The sequence below is a fragment of the Anastrepha ludens genome, chromosome 5, assembly GCF_028408465.1.
Source record: "Anastrepha ludens isolate Willacy chromosome 5, idAnaLude1.1, whole genome shotgun sequence".
Taxonomy (NCBI): Eukaryota; Metazoa; Arthropoda; class Insecta; order Diptera; family Tephritidae; genus Anastrepha; species Anastrepha ludens.
Window position 1 is genome coordinate 76739332 of NC_071501.1, and position 15519 is coordinate 76754850.

The window sequence follows — 15519 nt, forward strand, 5'->3', positions numbered from 1 at the left end:
CTACGAATTTTTTCTTTTTGATCAAGTCAAAAAACCACTACGGGAAATCGTTTTAACCACCGAAAGGAAGTTATGGACAGATCGAAGGCGGCTCAGATGGCTATACCGAAAAAAGAGTTCTTGAAATGTTTCGAGAGCTGAACCAAACGCTGTCATAAACGCGTTGCAGTTGATGGGGAAAACTTTGAAGGCGATAATATCAGTTTTGACGAATAAACTTGTATTTAGAATTTTCTGAAAATATTCCCGGAACTTGCTAATCAAGGTGGTATGCCGAAGCTGTAGAATAGAATAGAAGTGGGGGAGAAAGATGTTCCTGCTCACTATCTTTGCAATTGTCTGGGTTTAACAAGAGCAAGATTTCGAGCTTTTAGCAAACCATTCCACACTAATATTGATGACATTTCAGGTTTGGAATTTACATTCTGTCAAAACGTACAGGGAATTGTTCAATAAAACGCAAAATAATTGTTTAATCATCAAAATTTATTTGGTCGCCTTCAAAATCGGCTCCATTCGAAGCAATACACATATGCCAACCATTAGTCCAGTCATCAAAGCACCTTCTAAACGCGTTTAAGAGATCTTAGTCAGCTCCTTCAGTTAATTCTCCTTAATGGCCTCTATCGACTCAAAGCGGTGCCCGCGGAGTAATTTAAGTAATTTAAGTTTTGGGAAAAGGAAAAAAAATTACAGAGGGCTGATTGTTCGATGATATTTGTCGAGTTTTTGCTCAAAAAAGTGTTCACAATATGAGCCTTGTGAGACGGTGCGTTGTCATGGTGCTAGGTCCATGAGTTTTTTTTTCCACAAATCGAGCACACTATGCTAATCAAAGAAAACGAGACGCAGGACTTTCATTTTCGAGGTGGTTTTTTGGTTTCGGCTCATGTGGATAGCGCCATTCAGCCGCCTGTTGACTGGTTTGCACGTCAAACTCAAAGCTCTGGATAAACGTAGCGTCCGAATTTACTTACTCAAGCATGTCTTCAGCCATCTTCTTCCGATGAATTTTTGAAAGAAATTCAACTCTCTTGGAACGAGTCAAGCAGCCACGCGTCCCATGCCCAATTGATGGTGTAAAATGTTGCGAATTGATTTGTAAGACACGTTAAGGTCACGAGCTACCTCCCTCAAACTTAAAAGATGGTTTTCCAGCACCATTTCCTTAACTTTGGCGACTTTTTCATCCGTTGAAGACGTTGATGGGCGACCAGATCGGGGCGAATCTTCGACGACTTCTCGGCCCTCTGAAAAAACCTTATACCACTCGTAGACCAGTGTTTTTGATAAACCACACTCGCCATACGCTTTCTGCAACATTTTCAACGTTGCGGCACTCGAAAACCTGTTCAAATACAAAATTTGTGATACATTTTATTTTTATCCATAGAGAAAATCGCAGAGCAAAATGCCAAAAACAAGCGAATTCACAGATCACGCTCAAACTCTGCGACTCTATAGAGTACCAACATTCCAGCAAAAAAATTGCGGCATACATATGTGTAACGCCCGCTTTTTAAATCAACAATTCCCGATATTTTTTTAACAGACATTTACTAGCAGTAAAACTTGTAATCATTTCTAAGAAAATTCGTTAGCATTTTGCTTACGACACTAAAATGTTCTGATGTTCAGAAAAATTCAACCTTCTCAAATCTTATGAGGAACACAAATTTAAGAAAAAGCTAACATCGAAAATAATAACAATACAAAGAAATGCAAGCTTTCACGTGAAAATGAAGGGGAAAAGAAAATGTAAAATCAAAAAAAAAATAAAAAAAAATAAACAAAATCATATGAATTCGTTCGCTTAGATCGTACAGACTCGTTGTGAAAAGCATGAAATTTTCTTTTCTGGTACGAGTATCTTTTTTAAAAATAGCACGCGCTGTCAGTTTTTCAAGAGAACTGCTGCCGTTAAGTTGCAACGAACTCAAAACTGAATTTTTCTATGTACACATTATACTCACAGCTAAGTTGAATAAAACTGTGAAAAAATAATTGTAATTTTGAAAAGAATGGAAGTCATACAGAAATATTTGTGATTCTAATTTACGAATGGAATTTGGAGTATAGAATTTGTTTGCTATGAGGAAGTAAAGTGGAGTATTTTTTATAGACACAATAGTACATAATTAATACGCATATATGTATGTATATATGCATATATATTTATATATGAACTTGAAATAAAAATAAAATATGTACCTATATAGGTAAAAATCAAGAAATAAAAAATTAAGAGCAGTGAAGTGATTGTGAAACCGCAAGCAACAAAAACTGTGAATATTCTGCCATATGTAGAGACATACAGAGATATACATACCTACATATATATACGAGTGGAAGTGTACACGTACGTGAATATACCCAAGATTATTTAATTACTTTAAAGTGTTGTTTTTTCTTCATGTGATCGGTGAAAATTTCGCAACTGAATTTGTGTCAGCGAGAGTCCTGATTTTTGTTTAAGAGCATATACACCGTTACATACATATGTATGTATGTAGATTTATAAAATTTAAAACGCAGTTGCAGAGACTTTTAAAAGGCTAAGACGCACACGGCAAAGTTCGCAGTTACTCGTTGCATAAATAATTGTGTGGTAACCCATTGACGAGCCAATCACACGGGACATTCACTCAGTTTAGTCTTTTGTGTCGCAAGACGAAATTTGTAGTCTTTGCTATTGATCAGTCACAACATTGAGCAGTAGGAAGTCGAACGCCCAAACAAGCGGTACATTGTGAACACCGGCAGGAACCAAAACTTTTAATTTATTTAACTATTGACGAATAGCACTAGGGGAATTGTCAAAGCCTTAACCCACCCGGGATAATATACGATTTCCGTTCAACGAAATGGAGGAACAAAGCGAACTTACTGCACAACAAGAAACACAACAACAACAACAACAACAACAACAACATCAACACGTACCTACAACATTCGCCAATCAATCTAGAACAGCAGCAGCTCAACCGCCGCCACCACACGACGACGACGCCTGGTGGTGGGAGGTGGAGAATGGTGATTTGATTTTAGATCTCGTGCCAAATGTTGATACGCAAAGTGAAAGTGAAAATATCAACCAAAACAACAACAACAGCAACGCCAGCAGTAACAACAATGAACTATCGGCAGATTTTGCCTCATTGTTAAAGCGTGGCGAAAATGTAAATGCGACATTTATAGCGAACAATACAAATGCAATTGAATGCAGTGTTGATCAAGCAATTGCCGAAGGCAACGATGAAGCATCAGGCTGTAAGAAAGCCCGAACAGGCGGCGAAACATTGGAAAACAGCAACGCAACTTATCGCACGCTCGACTCACATGACTCACCCGCACCCAACAATGCATCAACTGCAGCAGCAGCTGCCGCTGCAGTACGCGAACAAACACTCGAAGAATTTAAGGAGGAATTGCGCATCAAACGGCTGGCTCGCCAGACGGCCGTGCAAGATTTACGTGATGAAATCGCCACATTGCGCAGACAATTGGCCGAAGAGCAAGAGCTAACACGGCGTTTGCGACGTAACGATGCTGTCGAGCTGTTGAGTACCGATGTGGATGTGTCGGTGGCGGAAGAGGAGGGTGCCATTGGTGGCGCCAGTGCTGAACCCGATGCCGACGATGAAGATCCCCAGAGTCGCGGTCGTCATGCCAACATTGAGTTGGCTAATGCGCAGCTCGCACTCCAGATGGCTAATGCGGAGAATTTATCGTTGCGTACTGAGTTGGGTGTTGTACAAAAACAAGTTGGCACTCTGAAGGATGTCATTGCTTGTTGCAAGCAGATGCTGAGCGTGAAGGAGGAGCAGTGCGTGCAGGTGAGTTAGCATTAAGGAATGCTTTATTTTGGTTGTGTGCATACTTACATATGCATATGAAGCGCAGGAATAAGCGAAGCGTTGTAGAGGTGTATAAATGCGGTCTACCTAATCAATTATCTGGAGAGCTGGGAGGCTTTTTTAACAAAACAAGCACTTTTTTGTATTTAAATGTGGTTTAGGGCTCGGAGGATTTCACGATGAGACTTGCATAGCATTAGACAGCATAATTAATATATTTCTCTGGAGATGAATTTCTCTCTCTCTCTCTCTCTCTCTCTCTCTCTCTCTATGGGTGCGTATATCATTTCTTAGATGTTTGGCTGCGCTCCTCTTCTAATTTGTGGTGTTGTTCCACAATTGGAGGCACCTATATTACAATTTTATGCCACCTCCGAACGGCAGATGGTTTTTTATGAGAAGCTTTTACATGCTAAAAATACTCGCAGAGGTTTGCCATTGCCTGCCAAGAGGTGGCTGCTATTAGAAAAAAACCATTTCTATCGCGGTGTTTCAAGCCCACAGTGGGTTTCTATCCCTAGTTATAACGAATAGTAGTCATGCTCAAATTTAATCGACTACAACGAATATGCATATCCATATACTGGAAAATCTGGTATTTATTTTTTTCTTTTTTTTTTGTGTATGTTCTGTTGCTTATTTATTAATAAAAAATTAATAAAATAAAATAAAAATATTTTAAAATAAATTTGCTTTAGCACAGCGGGCAATGACCTATTCGATCTTCTTGCTGTTGCACAAAAATGGAAAAAAATCTGTTTCCTTTTAGGAATTTAAAGTCCTTCATAAAACTTAATTGATGAGAAAGCGAAAAAAGCTCATATGACATTTTTTGCGGATAATAAAAAAGTTCATTTTTGTCACATGGTGTAACTGTAGACTTATAGTAATATTGCCTGCTGGGATAGTTTTTCTGGATAACTTTTAATATTGCTCAGTGCTATCATTGAAAATTGAGAGATTTAAATTTTTTCAAAAATTATTTTAATATTAAGGCCTTCGCCTCATTTGGAATGGTGTTCTTTGAGGCTTACGGAAACGAAAAAAAAATTGTGTTTGCTTTCAGTACTCGTATTTAATTTCTTGATCCATTGTTAAAAAATAATTTTTTTTTTGGCCAGACGAGGTTCGTTCAAAAAGTTGTCAGCCTTCAAAAAACGGTATTCCAAAAAAAGGTATGTCGCTGGCGACATGGATTTCATGAGTATGAATGTCGTTATCGTGTGAAATACGATCTTAAAAACAATATAAAATTTGACAAAATGGTGGATGTTCATAGATGAAAAACTGTTTTTTGACCCTCAAAACCGTTTTTTGACCGACATCAATGCTACTAGCCCCTGGTGACGCTCAAGCATGCATGTCCAGCAGGCTTATATGTGTGCGTGTCGGGTGACACTCGTACTTGCTTCGTGTCACACATACTTGTTGTCGGCTTTTGCATGATGAAAATCAAAAATTTTAGATATTAGCGTCAAGCACCCGACACGCACACATATAAGCTGCAGAACATGCATGCTTGGGCGTTACCAGGAGCCATACGCCTTTTAAATTTTTCTTTCATTAAAATCGGTTCAGTAGAAGCATTTTTTGAAGGCTGACAACATTTTAAACCAACCTCGTACGGTTAAAACGAATTTTTATTTTTTACCTTATTTTTTATGGATGAAAAAAGAAAATACGGGTACTGAAAACAAAATTCAAAATTCTTTTTTCGTTTCCGTTTTACACGCTTTTAAAGAAACACTCAAAAACACCATTTCAAATGAGGCAAGGGCCTTAATTTACATTACAATCAGGCTGGGTAAGCTTTAGGTGGCTGCTGAAAATTAGGTTTTTTGGCACACATGGATCCACAATCGAGACTTTCATGTCTCTGAAGCCCCCATTGCTCGTTAAACTAGTCAGTTGAGTCGAAAAAACTGAAAAAATGCTGGCTCTTTGTCATAGCAGTTTCTGAAAAATTCATTGCAGGATACTCCTTAGTCGTTTTGGGTGTCTCCCTATTAGAGTGTGACATTTAAGTAGCCTCAGAAGTAGCGATGTTTCTCTTCTACTTAGAGATAGAAATTCTTGCGATTTTCTCAAGTTGCTCTGAGGCTACATGAGGCGTGTCTGTATTGTAGATATAAATGTATTTCACGCTTCCTTAAAGAAGAATTTCCTTGTCCAGTTTTGCAAAATCCTTAATTTCAACAGGTCCGAGGTCTTCTAATTCGTTAAAGAAATGTCCGCCCAAAATGGCGACTCTTCCTCTTTCTCGTCTAGAGAACTTCTGCAGAAGTCATGTGTTTGCACACCCATTCTCTGGGCGTGCCTACCGATTAGGCAGTGCCCCGTAATAACTGAAATCAGTGTGATAAGGCTATGCTTATCTCTTCTTAGTAGAAGTTCTGTGCGTTTAGCATTGAGAGTCGGCCACATCTGTCGGGCTATTTTGTAAGTGGCTTCGTTACGCCCTCTTTCATTCGCTACTCTTACAATTTCCTCGCTGATACGTAGTCTACATGTTTGCAAGGGTATCCCTATATCATTGTCTATGTACTCATCAGACAATTTGGTACCGATTTTTGCTAGTTAATCGGCTTTGCAGTTCCCCTCAATGTCCCATGCTATCCTTAGGTGAAATGACTCAGCCATCTCATTAAGGGATGCGCGGCATTTCATGGCTACCTTGGAGGTTGCCGACTGTTTTAAGAGGGATTTTATCGCCGCCTGGTACCAGTGTCACGGCTTTCATTATTGCCATCAGTTCAGCCTAAAAGACACTACAGTAGTTGGCAAGCCGAAAACTGAAGGAGATCCCCAGATGCTCGGAATATACTCCTCCGCCCATCCTGCCATCGAGCTTTGAGCCATCTGTGTTTACATGGATGGACTCGCCCTGTCTTACCACGTCCCGTTCCTACTCTTCCCTCGAGGGTAGGAGGGTCACGAACGTTGTTGGGTTACTTTATCTTCCTTCCCCCTCCAGGTCAGCAAGGGTATACCTCTTCGTCGGTTTCCTTGTGGATTCCAATCAATCTTCAACTTTTTCTAAGAATGTGTTCAAGCCAGGCCCATTTCCTTTTCAGAACTTCCATTTGAGTGGAAGTTTGATTGGTACTACTCCACAGTCTGCTGTTTCGTATGGTGTAGGACCAGATAATGAAAACATTGCCCGCTGGCAGCGATTTATAAAGCCTTATAGACGTTGCATGTTTGTAACTGTAAAGTTATAAGTTTAAGTTTCGCAGCCGTACTGTGGAACTGACGGGATGTTCGCGATAAAATTTTTTATCTTGGTGTTATCTGTTTCGTGTGATTATAGATAAGCACCAGATGTTTATTTTTTTTAATTTTTTGTTTTTATGTGCTCGGTGAAATCGTTATTCTCAAAATCTGAACACTGGACTTCTTCATAATATTATTTGACACCTCTGAACTATTTTTGTAAAGCTATTTCATTTCACCCTTCTTACACAGATAAACCCATTATTATTGTACTTATAAATAGTATCGAAAAGCAATGCCACTTTATAAGCTCTCAAATGCCAGAAAAATTAATTGATATTTGTTTGATTGTTGCTGTATGGTGACAAACTCCAGACGATCTCATAGTGAAAAAAAAAAATGAAAATTATCTTCTTAATTTCGAATAAAAAATATTTTATTATTACAAATATACAACCTATAAGCTATCTTACTAATATGTTGCAAAGTGAGCTTTCGTACATTTTATTGCGAATATTTGTGAATCATATTGTTTGGTACCTGGAATGATTCCTCCATTTTCTTTTACAGGATCACCAGAGTAATGCCAAAATAACAACCACTAAGATGCATCTTAGGTCTCTAAGTGATCGATGCTATTTTTGTGGAGCTCTGTACCTTGGAGAAAAGCTTAAATAAGAAGTCTTCACACGTACATATGCATTTACACATACATGTGTATATGGCAATGGACTCTATTATACTCACAAATAATTATAATTCTACCATATAATATGAAAACTCGCGCAATCGATGGATGTGTTTCTTTGCAGCCAATCGAATATCGAATGTTGATCTCAATCGATTGGAAATTTTAGTATTTAAAAAAATCCATTTACTCATATAAGACTTTTTCTATATAATATATATGTATGTAAAAAGGGTATGATGTATGTTGTTTAAATCCTGTTTACTTTTTAATGCAATTATTTCGAAATTTTTTTAAAGTTCAACGAAATGAATTTTGAATTAAAAGCATCAGTATTTCTATACTGAGTGCCAGAAGCTATGCATTGATGGCGCCTATATGATTTTTATTGGAAAATCTTCGATAAGTATACTTGCTCTTGCTTAAACTTCTAAAAAAATAACCTTTTCAATGTTTCTTTTTTCCAATAACCTTCATTTTCATTTTAAAATTTACTAATTTATTTTATTACCTGAAGTAATTACAGGCATCATTTACAAATATCACTCATACGCCGTGTATCACATGAAAAACATTTATATATGTACTATGTATGTATGTATGTACTGCTACGTGTGCTCTTTATGATTTGCCAGAATATGTGTACAAGTGTATCAGCAATAAAATGTACAATTAAATAATTAAAAATAAATAAATAAAATAAATTAGTATTACTCATGGGGCTGTTGGCAGCTCACTCATCGCCACAATTTACAAATGTAATAGACAATGACTTTGTTAGTGATTGGTCACATATAACGCATATGAAATGTTTGGCCTCTAAGTTTGCCACGCTGTCACAATGTGGAATATACCTCATCATCTTTTTTAGGAACGAGCAATTGCTGTCGCATGCCGGCAATATTGATGAGATCAGCCTAAACAAAGGCACTTTTAAATTTAATATTTTAAGTTAGATAAGTATTTACCTAAATCGAATGAGATTTGTGGGGAACGACTTCACGACGTGTGATAGTACCATCTGTTATCAAGTAATCATCACTTTTGATATTTACTAAATTGTAACAGGGGCCTCGTTTATTAGGATACCAGCATTACGAGAAATACTGCTCACAAAGGCACCTTCAAATTCATAGGTGAATCACACTTGCCTATATGTACTACCTTGAGTTGTGTAAGAAATATAAAAGGGAAAGCTTCTCTAGGTCCAGAAAACCCTTTCCTTTTAGCAACCTCCGATTAGGCAGCTCTACGCCTGTTCACTACAGATGAGGGAAGAGTGTCTTCTTAGTCGTTACGAAACAATTAACGTAAATCTATGAATTGAGATGCAATGCATCTGTCGTTAAGTTATGTCAACAATGAACATAGCATTTCTTATTAGAATCAGCTGGCGCAAGAATGAAAGACTACTCTCGAATTTTGATCACACATGGATCACATTAGTTTTGATCTTCAAAAGATTGCCATTTGATCAGTATAAATACCTAGTACACAAAAGTTACAGAGAAAATCGTTTACCTTGACATACCTAATTTCCGAGAAATCGAAGTAAAGGCAAAAGTTTATTGCAATATCTGAATTTTATGTTATATAAAAAATTAACTAGCATCACCTTTTGTTCTTTCATAGCGTGAGTATCATTTTCAGTGGGGTTTTAAAATCATCATCGTCGATGTGCTTTAATGAAATGTATAACATTTTCGCCATTTATAAGCTAGTGTATCTCGCCGAGCATACGCCACTCGCCGTAATCTTTGATTGCTCTAAAAATTTTTCTGAGTATTTTTCGTTTGAAGACTCGAAGATTTGCCGTTTTGCTTTATCTGCTTCAATGGGCGTCCACGATTCAGCTATATAACATTAAACTGGTCTAATGATGGTTTTTTTCAGAATTAATTTGCATTGCCTGTTTAGTAGTTTCGATTTGAAGGGTTTCGTTAGTGATGCGTACGATTTGTTAGCTGCTTGGATTCTCTCATCGATGGTGAGACTTGTTGAATTATCTCTACTCAGTTTGAAGCCTAAGTAGGTAAAGGATTTCACGATTATATATTTCGTTGATTTTAAGGTCAATTCTCCCAGTTGCAATTTCAATATCTGCGAAGGTTTTTAGGTTTTTAAAGTATAGTAAATAATTGAGTTTAGTTCCCCCAATTTTATATTTTCCTTGTTTCCACGATAGGTTCTCTTGCTGCTTAGGAGACTTTCATCATCACCGGTAGCACATGGGAAACATATGATGTTTGCCTCTAATGACTTCTGTTATAGCCGCAGGAGCGAGGAGGAGGAAGAGAGTGTTGAAAGCTTCCTCTGCGTTCCAGTTCAACTTTTTCCAGAACGCGGCGTCGCTGTGTAACTCTTACTTCTTTAGATGCCTGTAATACTTAGAATCAGCAGACTGTATTTCACGTTTATAAGAAAAAAAAAACGATGTGGTTTCACCAAATTGCGAATTAGAGGAGGACTCTTCAGTCACGCTTAAGTAGGCTCCTCTGCAGCTTCATGGTAATGGTAACCGCTGTAACCTGACTTATCCTAGGCGCTCTTATGCATGTCAGCTTTTACGATTTGTCTATTTTCTATACATAGGTTAGGTTAGTATGGTTGCCCAGGGAGTGGGCACACTTGGACGAAGAGAGATTCGTCCTTTGTGATACCATTGTCAAGGAAGTGAGGAGAGGGGAAGGACCGATGAGGTGCAGGGAGAGGGCTGGGAGAGGTGGTGATGTGAAGGTTAGGAGCGTGCGGATTATGAACGATGACTATGTTATCTTGGGTTTCTTCTCTTGGGAGACATCCTCCTCCTGGGAGCGTTGCCTTTTTACTCCCGAGCCCAGGTGTGGCGCACTCGCTTCCACTCCCTTTCCGCTGCCCTCCTCTGACCACCTTCCTGGCCCACTCAAGCGCCTGAGAATGCTTCTCAGATAACTGAGGGTCATTCTGGCCACCGTAGCGCTCCAGGATCCTGGTAGCCATACGAAGGTCAGAGAAGGACCGCTTACTCTGGCCAGGCTGCCGTTTAGGCTTAACGGAGGGTCCTCGAAGAGATACCCCCGAAGTCCCCGGAAAGCTAGGTGAAAGTCCTTTGCTGGTGCTGGCTACCCCATCCAGCGCCACTGCTCTATGAGTCGCAGACGGTTCCGTCTGTGATCCTCTACCTATTAAAGGTGGGTTCCCACCTTTAACCCCCGGATTTATGGAGAAAGTCGGTTCCGAATTTTTTCCCGGTGTCCCCCTTGGTCACTGCCCTACACGTCGATTCCGACGCCTTACCCCCACTAGAGACTACCCCCCGGGGCGTAGGTTTTTTGGGAGGTGATTTCCCTCCTCCAGTCCTGAGAGAGGTGGTTTTGGGGTTCGGTTCCGAACTCTCGCTACCCCCTGAAGCTTTCTGCAGGGTTATTGTGTTGTTATTGTTTGTTGTTGTTGTGTTTCTGTTTTTGTTATTGTTATTGTTCATTGTTGTGTTTCTGTTTTTGTTATTGTTATTGTTCATTGTTGTTGTTGTTGGGTCCCCACTCGAAGCCGCTATCCAAACCCGTAGTGTGTAGTCGTCCTTAAATGGTCCCATGGTTGTCTGTGCCATAGCAGGGAGGCCATGCGAGGGTTGACGCATGTCCTTATGGGGCATGCGTTCAGAGCCAGACCGGACACAAAGAGGGGAGTCGTCTCAACCGCACCTACACCGCCAACCCAATGGCTACGGATTTGGAACGTACTCCGAGGCCTGCCAGGGTTTTAACGGGACGGGGGCAGTCACGTCATTAGCCCATCAGCCATTTCTGCTGAGTTTCACCTCAGCATACTCAGGTGACAGAATGCCGCGACTACCAGCACAGGGGTCAGAAAAAGTCGAAAAGTAGTGAAAAAGAATTTGTCCAAATCCGAAAAAGCGATGGGGGGTCGTCATCGTTCAGGAGGCCGTTGAGGCCGCAGATCATTTAGCGGTACCCAGGGTGCACCACGCGGAGGCGATCTGCCCTACACCCCTACAATACATAAATTATTGTATATTCATTTCAATTTTACTCTTCAAATCAGTATATCACAGTAACATCTATACCTATAAGTAGCATTTCTTTCAAAAGTTTTCTCTTTTAAAAGCTGATCTCTTGCTTGGTTGGGCAAAATTTAGTTAAACCATAAATTTATTGGCAAAAGCTAATTGTGTTTTTGGCAATGGATAATGCACTTGTGTTTTGGTTAAAGTATTTCAAAATACATACATATGTCCCTAAGACATATGCTATACATTTTATGAAGTGTAAGTATTGAAGCAAAAGCGTGCTATCACCTTGTTTGCTTGCTTATGATATGTGCATATGTACATGGATGGAGCTCGCTTGTACTAATCGGCAGTACACGTGTGGCTTGCCGATCGTGCTTGTGTAAAAAGGCGAAGTGTCGCTTCACACGCGCATGTACTCGTACTACGTCGTCAATACGATCCACATATATGCGCTCAACTGGATAGATGTTTGTTAGTATGTTCTGTTTAGATTCCAAAAATACGTTGTAGAATTGGTTCAATGGCATATACTGCGCCACGCTCTTTAATGAGTTGGCATAAAAGCTTTCTAGAGTGTGACAAATCTATAGGAATTTATGATACATCTACAGTCTAAGCCGTTAGATATGAATTCATGGAAGTTTACACGACTGAACTTAATATCAATGGAACTTGCACTAGATGTAGTTAAAACAAGATTGTAAGAGTGTAGGAAGGAAGTAAGATCGAAATGCGTTGAAGGGTATATCGAAAAAGAAGAATATTGAGCGGAGGAGATATTTTGTCACAGATTAATTATTGTGCTTTAATATTTACGAATTTTTGTAAAAAATACTTGCATGAGCTTAGCATTAATGGAATTTTCATGTGCACAGAGGAAGACAAATCAATACTTTTATTTCGATATTGTTATCAATTTGAACTTTGATTCGATTAATAATTATGAGTGAGTTCAGAAAATGAGTATTTACCATCAATAAGATATTTATTTATTTATATTTTCTCTTTAAACTTTTTCATACTTGATACGTATCTGCATAGCATGCACAAGATTCTTGTGGCTATGAATACCTAAGATATTCATATTCTGTTGTTTCATTCATATTCAGTTACTCCATTCTTTTGCTTTGCGCCAGAATTTTAAATCTTTCGATTATGCCAATGCCTTTATAAAACGGGGCAATTCCATGTCAAGTGGTTTAAGTATTTTGGACATTGTCGTCAGTTCTTTTAAAAACTGATATATTCGTAGGCCTGAGTGTAATTAGAAGTAAACTGGAACAATTTTGAAGTAGAGTACGAGTATTCCAGTTTTGCAAAAAGTACAAAGAAATTAATAAAAATTAACATCGATTTGTTGTAATTAGGTATTTGAACATAATTGGCAGCCGTAGTAGCCGAATAGGTTTAGGAAAAAGAAGGGTGTAAGCGCAAAAAAAAAAAACAAAAAGGGCAAAACTGGAAAAGTTGCAGGCATTATTGAGCATAGCCTCGATTATTTGGAACAGGATCTAAGGTGGTCGCTTTCAGAAAAAGAAAAAGAAAATTTTCTCAATAATTTTACCAAACAAAAAATTTTTCAAAAAAAATTTAATTTTTTTCCAAATTTTTTTTTTTTAAATTTAAGCTAAATTCAATTTAAATTTATTTTTTTTCCAAAAAAAAATTTTATATATTATTGTATACAATTTTATTCTTAAACATTATTACACAATTACATATTTTTTCCTTAAACACTAAAAAAAATCATAACAGTGATGTTTCACTTTACAAACTACGTATTCCAAAATTTCAACACCGAATAAATTTCAAAATTATTAACCTTTTGCAAAATTTCTTCTTATTATATTATAGTTAGCCTTCAAATGAGAAGAATTGACGAAAATATCAAGAACACTTGAGTCACTTCACACAAAATTGCTAAAACATCGTAGAAAGAGTTCCTTGCTTTCAAATTTTTCGCGCGGTGCAAGTGAAGTAAAATTGTATGTAGAAAGCATTACGAACTTTTTTGCGAGAACTATCCTATGCAAGACTTATGAAATCCTGCGCGAGGTACCTAAGAAGATCGAAAAATAAACTCAGCCGCTGCTCTGATCAGGACAATGAGCATCCGTTGAAAATGTGTTTTGATTGTTTCGATTGGGTATGCATGAGTCGCCAGAATTCATTAGAATTTATTTATTGCCCAGACATAAAACTTTTTTCCTATCTTTATTATATATTTTTTTACCTTTTTTTAATTTTTATTATTTATTTTTTTCTTATTTTTTTATTTAATTTTTTATTTATTTTTACATTTATTTCTTTATTTCATCAATAAAGGCGTCAAGTTCAAAATTACTATATTACAATTCTGATGAATAATTTTTAAAATTTTTCAAAATAACGCCGCATTTGGCAACACATTTTTCGCTCATAGACAACCAAATCGGAAAACGGTTGCAGAGCCAGAAATGAGAGAATGTTAAAAAAGTTTAGATAATAATATTAATTTGCTTCTGTAATGCTCATTGCTATGTATGCATATTTTTACATAGATATTTAAGGTACAGAAATCTAAGTGCTTTTGGTATTGTTTCAAAATAATTTAAAATTGTTGTAACCAATCAATTAACAAAAGTTTTAATTTGAAATATTTTTAATTTGTTTTTGTTCTTTGGTTTTCCAGCTAAAAAATAAACTAGACGAAATTGAGACAGCATTCGGCGAACGTGAAATGAAAATCATGTCGAGCAGCTTGCGGCAGGAATACGAACGCCAATTAGGCAACATACGACAATTGCGTCAACTATACGAAGAACGACAGCGGATCGCTTTGGCAGAGCAAGAGAATTTGCAGAGGTTGATTTCGATTAAACGAGATGAATTGGCAGCTGAGCAGCAAAAGTAAGTGGAATGGAAACAAATATAAGTAAAGTGAAAAAATAGGAAATACAAAATCCAACTTAGATAACATTTAATTATTTTCTTCTATGTAAATTCATGATTTTTCTTACCATTTATTTTTTATTAACTTCATTTGTAGAAGAAGTCAATTTTGTTTTCATTATTTTTAATGCAATTTGCTTTAAATACATAGCAGATATACATATATGTTTTAGCAGCCACGCAACAACAAAGTAGGCCAACAATAATAAAAACTGTAAGGCTGTATATGTATATGCACATATATGTGTATGTATGCATAGTATTGCACAATACGTCAATTCGTAGGGTGATCGTGACAGAATATTTAAGTCAGTTTTCTTTCGACTTATTCGTATTTTTTAATGTATTTGTTAGGAAAAGGCAGTATTCAAAAAACAATTAGATTTATTTGATTAATTTTTTTTATTTATTAATTAATCAACAAACAGGATGGTTACACACTTTAAGATAGATAGATGCAAGAGTTTTATAAGTAACTTCGAAGAAAGAAGAATAAGCATTAAACTGAAAGTGAAATATTTTAAAATGAAGTTATCTCAGATATTTTTTAAATCTCTCTAAATTTACTGCATTTGAGAATCAAAGCAGAATTTTTAAGTAGTTCTGGGGCACCAGTTTTTTTCGATATTTTCGAATTATTTTTAATATACAAAAATATTCAGTTTTAAGATCAACTTGAGTTTAAATTAAAAATTTAGTTATTTCACTAGTATCTTTGGGGGAAAAGGAATCCATTTTCTTCTCGGTATTGATCAAACAAGATAAAGTTTATGCTCGCTGTCAAGGTGACATTTCACACTAAAAAATTCATTTACTGT

The 15519-nt window shown here is 37.2% G+C and overlaps 2 protein-coding genes across 2 annotated transcripts in view; one reads left to right on the forward strand and one right to left on the reverse strand.

Annotated features, from left to right (window-relative positions):
* Positions 1-499: 499 nt before the first annotated feature.
* On the reverse strand, positions 500-1648 carry LOC128864539 (protein GVQW3-like). Its single transcript, XM_054104245.1, has 2 exons — positions 1474-1648; positions 500-1348 (listed from the first exon to the last, which is right to left on the reverse strand). The coding sequence occupies exons 1-2, from the start codon at positions 1554-1556 to the stop codon at positions 1045-1047; spliced, it is 387 nt and encodes a 128-aa protein (XP_053960220.1). The 5' UTR covers positions 1557-1648; the 3' UTR covers positions 500-1044.
* A 223-nt stretch (positions 1649-1871) lies between these two features.
* The window catches only part of LOC128862871 (uncharacterized), a 30340-nt gene continuing 16692 nt past the window's right edge, over positions 1872-15519 (forward strand). Inside the window, exons 1-2 of the mRNA XM_054101653.1 lie at positions 1872-3836; positions 14442-14659. Coding sequence (XP_053957628.1) covers positions 2865-3836; positions 14442-14659 — 1190 coding nt within the window. The 5' untranslated portion in view covers positions 1872-2864. The remainder of the gene's footprint in view (positions 3837-14441; positions 14660-15519) is intronic.